The sequence below is a fragment of the Thamnophis sirtalis genome, unplaced genomic scaffold, assembly GCF_051295495.1.
Source record: "Thamnophis sirtalis isolate CommonGarterSnake01/CBP01778 unplaced genomic scaffold, rThaSir2_p1.2 scaffold_2, whole genome shotgun sequence".
NCBI lineage: Eukaryota > Metazoa > Chordata > Lepidosauria > Squamata > Natricidae > Thamnophis > Thamnophis sirtalis.
In genome coordinates this window covers 26,714,386-26,731,453 of record NW_028261382.1, presented here as the reverse complement: position 1 = coordinate 26,731,453, position 17,068 = coordinate 26,714,386, and the positions used below count along the sequence as shown (strand labels likewise).

General features: G+C 44.4%; 2 protein-coding genes across 2 annotated transcripts; both read right to left on the bottom strand.

Moving 5' to 3' along the window:
- Positions 1 to 1,865: 1,865 nt before the first annotated feature.
- Positions 1,866 to 6,144, bottom strand: LOC148048518 (uncharacterized). The gene is made up of 2 exons (XM_087704528.1): positions 6,003 to 6,144; positions 1,866 to 5,796 (listed from the first exon to the last, which is right to left on the bottom strand). Exon 2 carries the CDS (start codon positions 5,733 to 5,735, stop codon positions 4,185 to 4,187), a length of 1,551 nt encoding a protein of 516 aa, XP_087560654.1. The 5' UTR covers positions 5,736 to 5,796; positions 6,003 to 6,144; the 3' UTR covers positions 1,866 to 4,184.
- An 8,172-nt stretch (positions 6,145 to 14,316) lies between these two features.
- On the bottom strand, positions 14,317 to 16,767 carry LOC148048517 (uncharacterized). Its single transcript, XM_087704527.1, has 2 exons — positions 16,641 to 16,767; positions 14,317 to 16,444 (listed from the first exon to the last, which is right to left on the bottom strand). The coding sequence occupies exons 1-2, from the start codon at positions 16,654 to 16,656 to the stop codon at positions 14,532 to 14,534; spliced, it is 1,929 nt and encodes a 642-aa protein (XP_087560653.1). The 5' UTR covers positions 16,657 to 16,767; the 3' UTR covers positions 14,317 to 14,531.
- Positions 16,768 to 17,068: the final 301 nt, after the last annotated feature.

Below are 17,068 nucleotides of genomic sequence, written 5' to 3'. Positions count from 1 at the left end.
ATTTTGAGCCTATTTTTAAAACCGCTGCTAGCGTCGTCCGCCAATTAGATGAGTTGGCCTTCTAAGCCCTCGTCTAAATTGCTTATGAAGGTTATGGAAAAGTGCTGGGCCCCAGGCGGACCCTTAGGGCAGGGGGGCTGCAACCTTGGCAGCTTTAATCCTGGTGGACTTCAACTCCCAGAATTCCCCAGCCACCTTTGCTGGAAGTAGGCAAGGAAATAGTAAGATAATCCATCTTGAATATGTATAAAACACCTGGCTCAGGAATTCTGGGAGTTGAAGTCCACTAGGCTTAAATTTGCCAAGGTTGGAGACCCCTGCCTTAGGGTACCCCATTGCCTACTTCCCTCCATATGGAAGTAGTTCCCTGGCCCCTTTATGACCCTTTAAGAGCCAAGGTGGCGCAGTGGTTAAATGCAGCACTGCAGGCTACTGCTAGATCAGCAGGTCAGCGGTTCAAATCTCACTGGCTCAGGGTTGACTCAGCCTTCCATCCTTCCGAGGTGGGTAAAATGAGGACCCAGATTGTTGGGGGCAATATGCTGACTCTCTGTAAACCGCTTAGAGAGGCCTGAAAGGCCTATGAAGTGGTATATAAGTCTACTGCTATTGCTGCTATGACCAGTTGACGTCAACTCCCAGAATTCCTGAGCCAGGTGTTTTGTAGATATTCAGGATGGATTCTCTTCCTTGACTATTTTGACTTGCATGCTTGTTCAATCTCCCTCAATGCTACTTTTACCTGAAGTTCAAGCGCTGAGTCTTTCCCGGCCGGATGCCCTTCCTGTCACCAATGTGGAGTTTGTTTCAGCAGATTATTCTCATTGTGCCCAGAGAGGAATATCAAGACAAAATGCCTGGAAACTTGGGAACTACAGTCCTCACTTCACCTTCTTTGGCTTACATACAAATATCTGCCTATGTAGATTTTCTTCCATAGTTATCTCTTCTATACTCTCTATACCACATTTCAGAATTCAGTCATGCACACTCTATACACTCCCTTATAGAATTAGAGATCTCCAATACAGGTTGTCCTGGACATGCAACTACAATCGGGTCCAGAATTTCCATTGCTAAGGAAGGATGTTAAGTGGGTTGTGCCAAATTTAAGACCATTTTTTGTAAGGTTTGTTTGTTTATATCGCTCATAGCTATTAATCGCTCACAGCTATTCTAGAGAGCTTACAAGCAGGTTGCAAAGCAAATCACGGTCATTAAGTGAATCATGCTATTAAGCAATAATGAAGGTTAAATTAGCCCTAGATTCAGCCAAAGCACACTTGCTTCAATTAGGTACCGAGTGGGATGTCCATTTAAAGGCAATTTATTAGGCAATTAATTGCAAAAAGAAGAAAAACCCCTTGAATGCACTTGGGTGAACATGAAAGGAAAATGGAATGACATTGCCGTAAGTGTATAGTCCCGACTACCCAATCAGAGGAACTAGAGCAGTGATAGTTAACTTCTTTGGTGTAGAATGCCGAAAGCACATACGCAAATGCATGCATGTGTGCTCCAACCCCCAAATGCAATACGAACGCCTCCCTGTGCATGAGCCCCACCCACCACTCGTATGTGTCCAAGCCCACCCACCCCCAATGCACTACAGCTCCCTTTGTTCCTAGCCAGGTATGGCCTAGACCGGCTGAGATCCCTTATTTGGCAGCAATTATCTTCTTAGCATCTTCTTTACTCAACCCTCTTACTGGAATTATCATTATCATGAATAGCATTATTCTGTTCCTTTGTAAGTACACTGATAGCTTGTGCACTCAGGACAAATTCCTAGTGTGTCTATTGGAGAAGGAAATGGCAACCCACTCCAGTATCTTTGCCATGAAAAACCCATGGTCAGTGCCAAAAGATATGATGCTGGAAGATGAGCCTCTCAGGCTGGAAAGTGTCCAATATGCTACTGGGGAAGAGCAGAGGGCTAGTAGTAGTAGCACAGAAAGAGTGAAGCAGCTGGCCAAAGCCAAAAGGACACTCAGCTGTGGATGTACATTATCTGGTGGTGTGAATGCAGAATTCCAGAGAATAGCTAGAAGAGATAAGAATGCCTTCTTAAATGAATAGTGCAAAGAAATAGAAGAAAACAATAGAAATAGGGAGGACCAGAGACCTCATCAAGAAAATTGGAGATATGAAGGGAACATTTCATGCAATGATAAAGGACCAAAATGGCAGGGACCTAACAGAGGCAGAAGAGATTAAGAAGAGATGGCAAAATTACACAGAAGAATAAGAATGAGCTTAATGTTCCTGATAACCACAATGGGGTGGCCACTGACCTTGAGCCAGACATCCTACAATGTAAAGTCAAATTGATCTAAGACAATCTGAGCAACAACTAAGCTAGTGGAGGGGACAGTATTCCAGCTGAGCTAGTCAAAATCTTAAAAGACGATGCCGTAAAAGTGCTACACTCAATTTGCCAGCAAATCTGGAAGACTCAACAGTGGCCACAGGATTGAAAAAGGTCAGTTTACATTTCAATTACAAAGTAAGGCAGTGCCAAAGAATGTTCAAACTATTGCCCCATTGCTCTCATTTCACGTGCTACTAAAGTTATGCTCAAAATCCTACAAGCTAGGCTCCAGCAGTATGTGGATCAAGAACTACCAGAAGTACAGCTAGGATTTCAAAGAGGCAGAGGAACTAGAAATCAAATTGCCAACACACGTTGGACCATCAAAGCTAGGGAGTTCCAAAAAAAATCTACTTCTTCATTGATTATGCTAAAGCCTTTGATTGTGTGGATCTCAACAAATTGTGGCAAGTTCTTAAAGAGATGGGAGTACCAGACCATCTTATTTGTCTTTTGAGTAACTTATATGCGGGTCAGGAAGCAACAGTGAGAATTGGACACAGAACCACTGATTGGTTCAAAATTGGGAAAGGAGTCCGGCAAGGCTGTATACTGTTGCCCTGCCTATTTAACTTATATGCAGAGAACATCATGAGAGAGGCGGGGGTAGATGAATCAGAAGGTGGAATTAAGATTGCCGGGAGAAGTATCAACAACCTCAGATATGCAGATACCACTCTAATGGAAGAAAGTGAAGAGGATCTAAAGAGCCTCTTGAAGTGGGTGAAGGAAAATGCAAAAATTGGCTCGAAACTCAACATTAAGAAAACTAAGATCATGGCATCCAACTCTCTCAATTTCTGGCAAACAGATGAGGAAGAAATGGAGGTAGTGAAAGATTTTATTTTCCTGAGCTCCAAGATCACTGCCGATGGAGACTGCAGCCAAGAAATTAAAAGACACTTGCTCCTGGGGAGGAAAGCTATGGCAAATCTAGACAGCATACTAAAAAGCAGAGACACACCCTGCCAACAAAAGTGTGCATAGTCAAGGCTATGGGTTTCGCAGTGGCAATGTGAGGCTGTGAAAGTTGGACCATTAAGAAAGAAAGAATTGTGGCCTTTGAACTATAGGGCTGGAGAAGACTCCTGCGAGTCCCTTGGACTGCAAGGCGATCAAACAGGTCAGTCCTAGAGGAGATCAACTCTCACTGCTCTTTAGGCAGCCAGATACTGAAAATGAAACTCAACTACTTTGGCCACCAAATGAGAAGGATTGACTCACTGGAAGAGCCTAATGCAGGGAAAATTGAGGGCAAATGAGGAAGGGGGCAACAAAGAATGAGGTGGCAGAATGGAGTCACCGAAGCATGGTAGAGGACAGAAAGGCCTAAAGGACGGTGTCCAGAGTCAAGATAGGTCACAATGGGTCCGATACAACTTCGCAACTAACAACTATTCACACTTGGCCAAATTGAATATGCAATTCAATTCCTGAGATACAACTGTGACTGAAGATATTCTCATACTCAGGCATGTTTATCATTTTTCCCCACATGAATTATTTGGTATCAATGGAGGCCTATATGCTCAGTATAGCTCTTTCAACACTCCAGGCATTTGTAGGGATTCTCTCCAGAGTGGACTATTTGATGCTTAACAAGCTTTCCCTTTTGACAGGAAGCTCTTTTCACACTGTAGGCATTTATAAGGGTTTTCCTCCTGTGTGGATTCTTAGGTGCCTTTGAAGGAGGTCCTTTGTTCTGAAGATTTTTTTTTTCACATTCTGGGCATTGGTATTTCCTTTCTACCATCTAGATCCTTTGGGGATCCTTGGGGACTTCCAGGTCTTCTAGGCATTCACATGGTTTCTCTCAGCAATGGATCCTTTGATGTTTATAAAGGTTTCCCCTCAGATTGAAGCTCTTTCCACACTCTAGGCATTTGTGAAGTTTTTCTCCCAAGTGGATTCTTTGATGTTTATAAAGGTATTCCTTCAGAATGAATCTCTTTCCACACTCCAGACATTTGTAAGGTTTCTCTCTGGAATGGATCCTTAGATGTCTATAAAGAGTTCCCATCAGAATGAATCTCTTTCCACACTCCAGACATTTGTAGGGTTTCTCTCCGGAATGGATCTCTTGATGTGTATAAAGGTGTCCCAACCGAATGAAGCTCTTTCCACATTCTAGGCATTTATGAGGTTTCTCTCCTGAATGGATTCTTCGATGTACATAAAAGTTGCTCTTCTGAGAGAAGCTCTTTCCACACTCCAGGCATTCATGAGGTTTTTCTCCTGTGTGGATTCTTTGGTGGCTTTGAAGTTGGTCCTTTCTCTTGAAGGATTTTTCACACTCCAGGCATTTGTGAGGTTTTTCTTCTGAGTGGATGCTTAGATGTCTCTGAAGATGCCCATTAGTTTTGAAAGATTTTTCACATTCCGGGCACTGATATTTCCTTTCTCCTTTGTGGTTTCTTATATGCCTTTGAAGAGAACCCCCTTTTTTTAAGGATATTTCACATTCTGTGCATTTGTATATCTTTTCTCCTGAGTGGATTCTTTCATGTCTATCAAACTCGCTCCTATAATTGAAGCTCTTTCCACACTCCAGGCATTTAAATGGTTTCTCTAATGAGTGGACTCTTAGATGCCTTTTAAGGTGGTCATTTCTCTTGAAGGATTTTTCACATTCTGGGCATTCGCATTTCTTTTCTCCTGTGTGGATCCTTAGATGCCTTTTAAGCATGTCATTTCTCTTGAAGGATTTCCCACATTCCGGGCACTGATATTTCCTTTCTCCATTGTGGATTCTTATATGCCTTTGAAGATCTCTGGTTTTTTTGAAGGACTTTTCACATTCTGTGCATTTGTATTCCTTTTCCCCTGAGTGGATTATTTCATGTCTATCACAGTCGCTCCTGTGATTGAAGCTCTTTTCACATTCCAGGCATTTATAAGGTTTTGCTCGTGTGTGAATCATTTGATGCTTATCAAGACTTTCCCTTTGATTGAAGCTCTTTCCACATTTCAGGCATTTATAAGGTTTTTCTCGTGTGTGAATCATTTTATGTCGACGGAGGTTTGAATGGTCATTAAAGCTCCTTTCACACTTCAGGCATTTGTAGGGTTTTTCTCCTGTATGGATTCTTTGATGCTTATCAAGACTTTCCCTTTGATTGAAGCTCTTTCCACACTGCAAACATTTAAATGGTTTCTCTCCTGAATGGACCCTTAGATGCCTTTGAAGATGGTCGTTTCTTTTGAAGGATTTTTCACATTCTGGGCATTCGTATTTCTTTCCTCCCTCCTGGATCCTTTGGGGCCTCCAGGATCTTCCGCAGGACCCTATGCCCTCCAGGCCCAGCTCGTAGTCTCCTCCCGTTTCCTCCTCCCCGCATCGCCCTCCGCTTTCTGGACAAGGCATGGTTGCTGGGCGGGGCCCGCTCTCCTCCTATCGGGGGCGCCTCCTTCCTTCCCTCGTCCTCCTGCAGGGGAGAGAGAGGGTGGGCGAGTCACGGCTGCGTCCCCTTCCCTGCAGGCGAGGCCCGGGCTTCCGCCTCCACCTCCCTCCCAGCGTCCCCCCTCCCCCGCTAGACCAGGCCTCGGGCGCCCCAGGATCTCCTTCCTCACAGGTCTCTTTTCTTCGGAGGAGCCTCCCGGAGTGCTACTGCCGGCGTTCCCTGCGCACTACCTTCATCAGGCCGCATGCGTATGCGAATAGGAAAAGTCCTTCTGTCGCTTCTCTAAATACGAAAGGGAGGGCCAGATCGGCCTTCGTCCCTTTTTCGGTCAAGCTCCGCCTCTTCCTCTCCTGGCACCGCCCCCCTGAAGCTCTGCTCTCTTGGTCCGATTGCGGAAGTCGAGAAGAAAGCGCTTTTCCTGCAAAAGATCGCCTCATTTGCATCGGGACAGCTTCCAGGCCATCCCATTGGCGGGCGGGCCCCGCGGGACCACGCCCCCTGCTCGACTCTGCCTTCCTGCCTTTCCTCCACTTGCTTGGCTCCTCCCTTGAGCCGCTGGCTCCGCCCCTCCGCTCCCTCCCCAACGCACGGCTTGGCGAAATTGGGGCCGGAGACGATTGCGGGATTCCCAAAGGGGCTAAAATCAACGGGAATGGGCGGAGATTTCCTTCGCCGGCCTCGGCGTTCGTCTGCCTCCCCGGAGCTGCTCCTTACCCCCCATCACCACCTATAAGCCTGCAGCAGCTCCGTGGGCATCTCCGGGTGGCCCCTTTTCCTCCTGGGGGGAGAAGGGGGGTTGCAGCTGGGTCTCCCCCCACCAGCACCCACCACGCCAGGTGCTCCTGGCCGCCTGGCACAAAGACCCTCTTCCTCTCCCCACTGGAAGGAAGGGCGGGCGAGGTCGCGATGGCTATTGCCTTTCTGAAAGAAGCCTTGAATGTAGCGATCCTTCTGTGTATTATAATAACTATGATTTAAATTTCCTGATCCCCGGAGACTCCTAGCAGTTTGCAAATGTATTTGCACTTTATGGGAGGGCCAAATCATTAAGAAAAGGAGATGAAAGTGATTTCAGGATACTTTCCCCCCCCCTTCATTTTATGATGCAGTAAATTCTGTTTAGTTTCTCTCGTTTTATTTTCCTTTTGTGGAATACTTTCTGTGGTACCTGAGCGTAATCATAATTTAGTCCACCTTCCTGGGTGCTTACCTGGGCCTTCCTCTCTTCTCATTCTGGACCCTTGGACTCTCTTCCAATTGTTTTCTGAACCATCCTATCTCCACAGAAGGAAACAACTTACCTGTCAGAAACCACTTAGCCAGGTTTTTGAATGCAAGAATAGCTCCCTTAGCAGAAAGCCCCCAAAAGCACATATCTAGAACATGAAGCTAGAAGCTTTGAAAGATACCGGTGACCTGGGGTAGTCAACAGGTGGCCTGAGATTTAGCTATTTAGCAGAATAAATATGAAAGTGTTTGAGGGGAACTGTAACAGGTAACCAATCAACATTATAGGCACTATTAGTGGGAGGGCAAAAGGGTGTGCGTGTGTGACTCATCTTGGAGTATAAAAATTGAGTGTAAAACTGCAGTGGGGCCTTCGAGGCTTTCAAAGCCTGGGTCCTTCTATCTTGGTACCAAAATAAAAGTTTATTCTGGTCTCACATCTTGTGTTTGGCGATCAATTTTTCTTTGACACCAAACAAAGACCCAGATTTGGGGACAACAACAAGATCCCTTCCAGCTCTGTTCTCTTTTGTTCCATTCTCCATCTTATCCTACCCTGATAATTAAAGAGTATTGGGCCCCAGGCAGAACCTTGGGGCACCTACTGCCTTATTCCTTCCATGTGGAAGGGAAGTTCAGTTAAGGCAATCCCCCTCAATGCTATTTTTATCTGAAGTTCAAGCGCTGAGTTTTTACTGGCCGGTTGTCCTTCCTGTCACCAATGTGGAGTTTGTTTCAGCAGATATATTCTCATTGTTCCACAGAGAGAGGAATATCTGCCTCTACCTAGGATAGATCTCACAGCCTCCTGATTGTGAGACAGGAGCTCCACTTTTGGCCATGCATCACCGCTTCCTTACCGTCTATACCACATTTCAAAATTCAGTCAGCATACGCTAAAGATCACATTGTAGAATTGGGACAAGGGTCACAAATGTGAAGACCAGGACTTTGGGCATAGAAGCCAGATGACCTAATCCAGCCACCTCATCTCAGCCCAACTGACCTTACAGGATCCTTGCGGGGGAATGAGGAAAAAAATATGTTGGATATATTCACCGCCTTGCAAAAATAATAAAAGTGGGATATAAATAAATAAAAGTGGGCAATGACCGGCAGATGGGGATGAGGCCATGGGACCCCAGGAGGAGAGGAAAGCAGGCCCAATACCTTTGGGGACTGAGTGGTGTTGTTGTGATGAAGAAAAGACGCACAGGCAGGAAGGTTAATGGGAAGGCACCCCAAACAGCTCATGGGAACTCCCTTTTATTGTTATATACAGCTACTGTGGCAGAAACTGATTCATTGATCAAAGTACACTTTGTACTGATTGGATTAGCTAGACAAAATCCAAGCTATGGCTAATGTTATCTATGTGAGAAGGTTAATGGACAGCTCATGTTTTCCTGCTGCAAGCGATGTACCTACGTGCCAAATTTCATGTTTCCCACTTCTTAAGGAAGGATCAGTTTAATGATCATTGTGCTGACGTTGCATTCCTCAGCAGTGGTTTGCCAGCTACTGAGAAAAGCAAACATCCCCACAGAGTGGGGCTGCAAGCAGTGCCCAGGAGGTCTCAGGGTGGAGGAGGTCTGTGGAAGGCCACATGTGGGCTGGGGAGGTGCTGCAGTGTGGGCCCTATTTGAGCCTTTAGGTTATGTTATCTACCTTTTCAAACGGGGCATCTGACACTAAGTGAACCTCTGAGAGAATCCAAATGACAAGTTTAGAGTTTCAAATAACTGAGGATGGTTTTGCAGAGCACTAACATTCGGAAACCCCATAGCAGTTATTTATTTATTTTCTATGATGTACAAGACAGCATTAGTGCAAAAACAAAAAATATGCAAAATGTGTATCAAAATATAAAACACCAGAACAATTATTTTAAAAACATGCAATATGAATACTATTATGAATAAAATTACATCATGAGCGCTTACTGGAGTAGCTCAACCTATGGCCGGATATCTAGACCATTTAGCCTTTGGACAGAAGTACCCTCAAGATGTCATCATTCTGTCAGAGATCCCAGAACCTTCTGAGGGAGCAATCTGTCACAACTTATGAACTTTGTGAGTCTTTCCCAAGTCACAGTTAATATGATCAATCAGCTCCAATTTGTGTTTCCACTATTGGCACCTGGAGCAACCTTGCTTTTGTCCAGTTTGTCCTTAGAAGATCAAAGCCAGACCTGAGTTAAAAGTTGCCCATTCCGGGGCATTTGGAAAACCCATATAGATAATATCAAATAATGACAGGGAAAAGCTCCTTCACACCCACAACAATGAAAGCCAAATTAGCCCTAGATTCAAGGCAAAGCACACTTGCTTCAATTAGGCACCAAGTGGGATGTCCATTTAAAGGCAATTTATTAGAGTATTAAGAAATTTCCCTTAATGAAAACAGGGAATCCAGAACACAGAATCTGGTTTCATTTTATACTCCACAGAGTAGAAAAAATACAGAAGAGTTTATTCCATGGAAGAAATCAGAATGGGATAAAAAGATTTTTTTAAAAAAAATATAGAAAACATATTTTTTAAAATTTAAATCAGACTTTTTTAAAGCATGTAAGAAATCATCCTGCTCAGCTACAGTTACATCAGAGACATGGACAGTAATATCCCATAATATTAAGCACAAGTATTGAAACGAGCATTGCATTAAAAAGAGAACATTCACATGGGAAATGGCATCATGAGTCACCTAAGTCTGTTGTGAAAAGGTACAATTTCAGCCAGTTGAAACATCTGGCATGTACAATTGAAAAGGTCCTTTACTAATCAGCCTGGGAAAGTCCCTTATTTGGCAATTATTTACTTTACTTAATACCTTCTTTACCCAAGCCTCTTATTGTAAATATAATTATCATGGATATCATTACTCTGTTCCTTTGTAAGGACACTGAGAGTTTGTGCACTTGGGACAAATTCCTAGCATGTCTATTCACAATTGGACAAACTGAATACACAATTCAATTCAATTCAATTCCTGAGATACACTCACACTTCTCACATTAAGGCAGGTTTATCATTTTTCTCCCACATAAATTATCTGGTGACCCTGGAGGTCTCTACGCTCAGTATAACTCTCTCCACACGCCAGGCATTTGCTGGATTTCTCTCTAGTGTGAATTATTTCATGCTTAACCAGCTTTCCCTTCTGACTGAAGCTCTTTCCATACTGCAGACATTTATGAAGTTTTTCTCCTGAATGTACCCTTAAATGGGATTTTTCATACTCTGGGCATTGATATTCCTTCCTTCTTGGATCCTTTTGTGATTCTGTGATCTTCCGAAGGAGGACTCTCCACCCTCCAGGCATTTCTACGGTTTCTCTACCCAATGGATCATTTGATGTTTATAAAGATTGTCCCTTTGACTGAAGCTCTTTCCACACTCCAGGCATTTCTGAGGTTTTTCTCCGGTGTGGATCCTTTGATGTATATAAAGGTTGCTCCTATGACTGAAGCTCTTTCCACACTCCAGGCATTTCTGAGGTTTTTCTCCTGAATGGACCCTTAGATGGTTCCAAAGCTACTTTTTTTTTTGAAGGATTTTTTGCATTCCGAGAACTGATATTCCGGTTCCACCACAAAAGCGCGTAGGACAAAATCGCGCTCGACAAAAGCGCGCTGTGACGTCATCACAGCGCGACGAAAAAGATCGAAAAAATGTAAAAATAAAGCTAAAACCTTCCCCTAACCCCCCCAAACCTAACCCTAAACCTAACCCTAAACCTAACCGTTAAAGTAACGAAAAACGTAACGCTAACCCTTATCCTAACCCTAACGCTAACGCTAACGCTCTAAAGCTAACCCTAACCCTTACCCTTACCCTAACCCTAACCCTAACCCTAACCCTTACCTTTATGTGAATCGGCTTGCTTTAATTTAATTTTTATTAATTTTTATTTGAATTTTTCGATCTTTTTCGTCGCGCTGTGATGACGTCAAAGGCGCGATTTTGTCGATCGCGCTTTTGCCGTCCGCGCTTTTGACGGGTCACGGATATTCCTTCCCTCCCTCCTGGATCCTTTGGGGACTCCAAGGTCTTCTAAATGACCATCCGCCCTCTGGGCATTTCTTCTGTTTCTGTCTGCAATCAATCCTTTGATGTCCATAAAGGCTGTTCCTCTGACTGAAGCTCTTTCCACACACCAGGCATTTATGAGGTGTTTCTCCCGTGTGGATTTTTAGATGGCTTTAAGATGGTCATTTCTCTTGAAGGATTTTTCACATTCTGGGCACTAATATTTCTCTTCTTCCCCCTGGATCCTTTGGGGATTCGGGGGTCTTCCAAAGGACCTTCTGCCCTCCAGACATATGTACTCTTCCCAATGGATCCTTTGATGTCTATAAAGGTGGCTCCTCCAACTGAAGTTCTTTCCACATTCCAGGCATTTATGAGGTTTTTCTCCTGCGTGCATTCTTTGATGTCTATAACTGCTGCTCCTCCGACTGAAGCTCTTTCCACACTCCAGGCGTTTATGAGGTGTTTCTCCCGTGTGGATTTTTAGATGGCTTTTAAGATGGTCATTTCTCTTGAAGGATTTTTCACATTCCGGCACTAATATTTCTCTTCTTCCTCCTGGATCCTTTGGGGATTGGGGGTCTCCCGAAGGACCCTCCGCCCTCCAGGACCGTCTCGGGGTCTCCGTCCGTTTCCTTCTTCCCGCAGCGCCCTTTCCCGGGGCCTCCCGGCCTTTCTCCGCCGTCTCCCGTGGAAGCTGCGCCGGGACCTCCTGCTCTCAGGCGGCGCTTCCTTCCTTCCTTCCCCTGTCGGGGTTCCTCCGTCCTCCTGCAGAGAAGAGAAAGAGGCGAGTCACGGCTACGTCCTCTTCCCCGCGGGGGGGAGGCCGATAGCATCTCCCACCAGTGAGAATTGCAAAAATGTTCCTGGGGTGCTCACCTATCTGTTGGAAATGCAACCAACAACATGGAACATACTACCATATGTGGTGGATGTGCACATCTGTGAAAAAATATTGGGAAAAAATAAAAGATTGGCTAGAGGAGATCACTACACACCAAATTGCACTAAACCTGAATTATTTTTGTTAGGAATTATAAAAGGAAATTATGAAAAAAAAGATACTTAATTCTACACATACTCATGGCAACAATAATTACATTTGCACAAAACTGGAAAAATAATTATATACCAACAGAAGAAAACGTAATTAAAAAAAATATTGGAATGTGCAGAGATAGGCTCACAAAAGAACTAAAAGAGAAAGAAAAATCTGAATATTACTCCATATGGGATTTATGATACAATTGGCTAGAGGAAAGGGGGGGAAGCAGGAAAGCCAAAAAAAAGGAAGAAAGATCAACAAATTAATAAACAACTACAAAACCGGAAAATGATCAAAAGAAAAAAATATGAGATACATCATAGCAAATAAATATTATACAAAATGATGCAAATGTACTAAAGGATATATAGTAAATAATCTATAGAATATAGATTATTTAAAAATAAAAAATGTATGAAATACTATAAATACACACACACACAGTTATAAAAGATTTATTTGTATAGATAAAAAAGCACAATAGATGTAATGTGTTGCAAAGATGTGAAGTTTGTACAAACAAAATAAAAAGTTTTTAAAAAAATAAATTTCGGTGTATATATGCTCCCATCATGGATAGCCAAATAGATACTTCAATATAGTGGTCATGTTTAATTTTATTCCAAACTAATATCAGGGACTGTCTAACATAGTGTCTATGAAAATACTTATGTGCCAATCCTTTTTCATACCATAGGAAGGCATGTCATCCAGCTTGGAGGCCATGACCTTCCAATGTGAGTAATCTTTTGTTTCTTAACACTATCCATTCCTTTATCCATGTAAGAATAGCCGCGGTATAGTAAAGTTCCCAGTCCGGAACGCCAAATCCTCCTTTTTCCTTGGTGTCTTGCATAGCTTTGAGTTTTATTCTTATTTTTTTCCCCCTGCCATATAAATTGAGAGGCCAATTGGTTCAAATTCTTTAAAAAGCCTTTTTCTAATCTGATGGGAATGTTCAGAAACAAGAAGATAAATTTTGGTAGTACATTCATCTTTATGATCGCACTACTACCCATCAGGGACAATTATAAATTTTTCCACCTAAATCTTGCTTAGTTTTATTAATCAAATTAATATAATTGTCTTCTTCGATGGACACACACCTCACTGTTAAATGTATACCTAGATATTTCACTTTTTTGACGATTTGAATTTCCAATTTCTTCATTAAACCCTCTTTTAAGTCAAGCGTCATATTTTTAACCAACATTATAGCCCTTGTTGTATTTATTTTCAGACCCGCTACTTTCCCATATTCTGTCAATTCCTCAATAAGCCTCAGAGGTCCGGAATATCTTCACCTCTTACAGGATGCAGAGAGGGGGTGTGGGCATGTGGTTTGAAACGTTAGAACATGATCCTTGAGAATTCCTGCTCGATATGTGGGACCATGTTCCCTGCTTGGTTCTGCACTGGCTGCCTTCCTGGCTTTCCTCCCATCTGGGTCACTCCCCTCGCTTGGCTCCTCCCTTGTGCCGCTAGCTTCGCCCCTGCCCCTCCCGCCGCCTGGTGAAAATGGGGGGGGGGGATTGGGGGTGAATGGGGAATTCCCAAAGGGGCTGCAATGGACGGGAACGGACAAAGGTTTCCCTCGCCGGCCTTGGCTTTTGTGTGCGGGAACATTTTTGCATCTCCGGAACTGCTCCCTACCCCAGCCCATTAAGTCTGCAGCCACATGGGCATCTCCCAGTAGACACCTATCCTCCTGGGGGGAGAAGGGGGGATTGCAGCTGGATCCAGATGCTCCTAGCCGCCCGGCATGAAGACCTGCTTTCTTTCTCTGCTGAAAGGGTGGGTGACGTCTCTATCTTTACCATTCACTAAGGCTGCCTTACTATTAGTCTTCTCATCGTTCCTATCACCCATCTCCTGCCACATATGACTGGAGGACTGTAACTTTGTGGCTTGTATCCTTATGATTTATACTATTGTTTCCTGATTACTTATTTGTACCCTATGACTATCATGAAGTGTTGTACTTTCTTGACTTTTTATGTACACTTGAGAGCATATGCACCAAAGACAAATTCCTTGTGCGGCCAATCATACTTGGCCAATAAAGAATTCTATCTGTTCTATTTATTGCCAGCCTGAAGGAAGCCTGAATGTAGCAATCCTTTCCTGTATTATAATGATTATGAGTTAAATTTCCTGAAGAGATCTACTCAATTCACAAGGGAGTGTGAGAAGTCACAGAGTCTATCTCAGGAATTGAAATGCGTATTCAGTTTGGCCAACTGTAAATAGACACGTTAGCGATTTGTCTCTAGGGTCCCTAGGTTTCTCTCCTGTGTGCATTCTTAGGTGAGTTTTAAGATGGTCTCTTCTTCTGAATGATTTTTCACATTCTGGGCATTGGTATTTCTTCTCTCCCAAGTGGATACTTAAGATGCCTATGAAGAGGTCCATTTCTCTCCCCAATGGATCCTTTGATAAATGCCATTGCTTTTTCAATACTCCAGGCATTTATGAGTTTTTCCTCCCATGTGGATTCTTAGATGGCTTTGAAGGAACTCCTTTCTTCTGAAATATTTTTCACATTCTGGGCATTGGTATTTCTTTTCTCCTGTGTGGATGCTTTGATGTCTATACAAGCTTCCCAACTGACTGAAGTTCTTTCCACATTCCAGGCATTTATGCGGTTTTTCTCCCGAGTGGATCCTTTGATGTGTATAAAGGCTGCTTCTCCGACTAAAGCTCTTTCCACACTCCAGGCATTTATGAGGTTTTTCTCCCGTGTGTTTTCTTAGGTGGGTTTTAAGATGATCTCTTGTTCTGAATGATGTTTCACATTCGGAGCATTGGTATTTCTTCTCTCCTGAATGGATACTTAGATGCCTTTGAAGATATGCATTTCTATTAAAGGATTTCTTACATTCTGGGCACTGATATTTCTCTTCTCCCTCCTGGATCCTTCGGGGACTCACAGGATGAGTCAGACGTCTTCCGAAGGACCCTCCGCCTTCCAGGCATTTCTTCAGTTTCTCTCCCCAATGGATGCTTTGATGTGTATAAAGGCCACTGCTCTGACTAAAGTTCTTTCCACACACCAGGCATTTATGAGGTTTTTCTCCCATGTGGATTCTTAGGTGGATTTTAAGATGGTCTTTTCGTCTAAAGGATTTTTCACATTCTGGGCATTGGTATTTCTTCTCTCCTGTGTGGATCCTTTGATGCCTATAAAGATTTCCCAACTCACTGAAGCTCTTTCCACACTCCAGGCATTTATGAGGTTTTTCTCCGGTGTGGATCCTTTGATGTGTATAAAGATTGCTCCTCCGACTAAAGCTCTTTCCACACTCCACGCATTTATGAGGGTTTTCTCCTGAATGGATCCTTTGATGACTATAAAGGCTGTTCCTCTCACTGAAGCTCTTTCCACATTCCAGGCATTTATGAGGTTTTTCTCCCAAGTGGATCCTTTGATGTGTATAAAGTCTGATTATCTGACTGAAGCTCTTTCCACACTCCAAGCATTTATGAGGTTTTTCTCCTGTGTGGATCCGTTGATGTTTATAAAGGCTGCTCGGACAACTGAAGCTTTTTCCACACTCCAGGCATTTATGAGGTTTTTCTCCTGTGTGGATTCTTAGATGGTTTTGAAGGAAGTCCTTTGTTCTGAAACATTTTTCACATTCCGGGCATTGGTATTTCTTCTCTCCTGTGTGGATGCTTAGATGTCTTTGAAGATGTCCATTTCTCTTGAAGGATTTTCCACACTCCATACATTTAAATGATTTATCGCCTGAGTGTACTGTTAGGTGTCTTTGAAGATAAGCTTTTCTCTTAAAGGATTTCTCACATTCTGGGCACTGATATTTCTCTTCTCCCTCCTCAATCCTTCCTGGACTTGCAGGTCTTCCAAAGGTCCCTCCGCTCTCCAGGCATTTCTTCCCTTTCACTCCCCAATGGATCCTTTGATGTTTATAAAGGCTGCTCCTCTGACTGAAGCTCTTTCTACACTCCAGGCATTTAAATGGTTTCTCTCCTGTGTGGATTCTTGCATGTTGCATAAGATCCCCTCTCCAATTGAAGCTCTTTCCACACTCAAAGCATTTATGTGGGTTTCCAAATGAGTGGATTTTTAGATGGTTTTCAAGATGGTCATTTCTCTTGAAGGACTTTTCACATTCCGGGCACTGATATTTCTTTCCTCTTTTCTGGATCTTTTGGGGATTCCGGGGTCTTCCGAAGGAGCCTCCGCCCTCCAGGACCGTCTCGGGGACTCCGACCGTTTCCTTCTCCCCGCATCGCTTTCCAGGCAGCCGCCTTTCCCGGGGTCCCCCTGGGCTCATCCCCCCTGCAGTCCCGGAGCCTCCCGGCCTTTCCCCGCCGTCTCCCTGAGAAGTTGCGCCGGGATCTCCTGCAGGGGAGAAAGAGAGAGACAGGTCACGACAGGTCACGGCTGCGTCCCCTGCGCCCGGGCTGAAACCTCCGCCTCCTACGTCCGCCCGCCAGACCAGGCCTCGGGCGCCCCGGCTTCTCCTCCCTCCCTCACAAGGCTCTTTTCTATGGAGGACCCTCCCGGACTGCGACTCCCGGCGTCCCCTGCGCCCTACCTGCACCAGGCCGCATGCGCACCCGAATCGGAAAAAGTCCTTTCGTTGCTTCTCGGAATCCGAAAGTGAAGGACAGATCGGTCTCCGTCCCTTTTCCAGCCTCTTTCTCTCCTGGTCACGCCTCCTGCAGCTCTTGGCCCGATTCCGGAAGTTGGGAAGAAAGCCAGTTTGCGTCATTTGCATTGGTGCGCCATCTTATTGGCAGGCTGCCGCCAGGCCACACCTCCTGCTCAACTCTACAGCGGCTGCCTTCCTAGCTTTCCTCTCCTTGCTTGGCTCCTCCCTTGCCCCGTTGGCTCCGCCCCCTCCCCGCAAGCCTGCTTGGCGGAATTGGGGCAGGGAGAGGGGCGAATGGGGGATTCCCAAAGCGGCTGCAATGGGTGCGAATGGACGGAGGTTTCCCTCGATTTCCTGTGCCGGAACCCTTT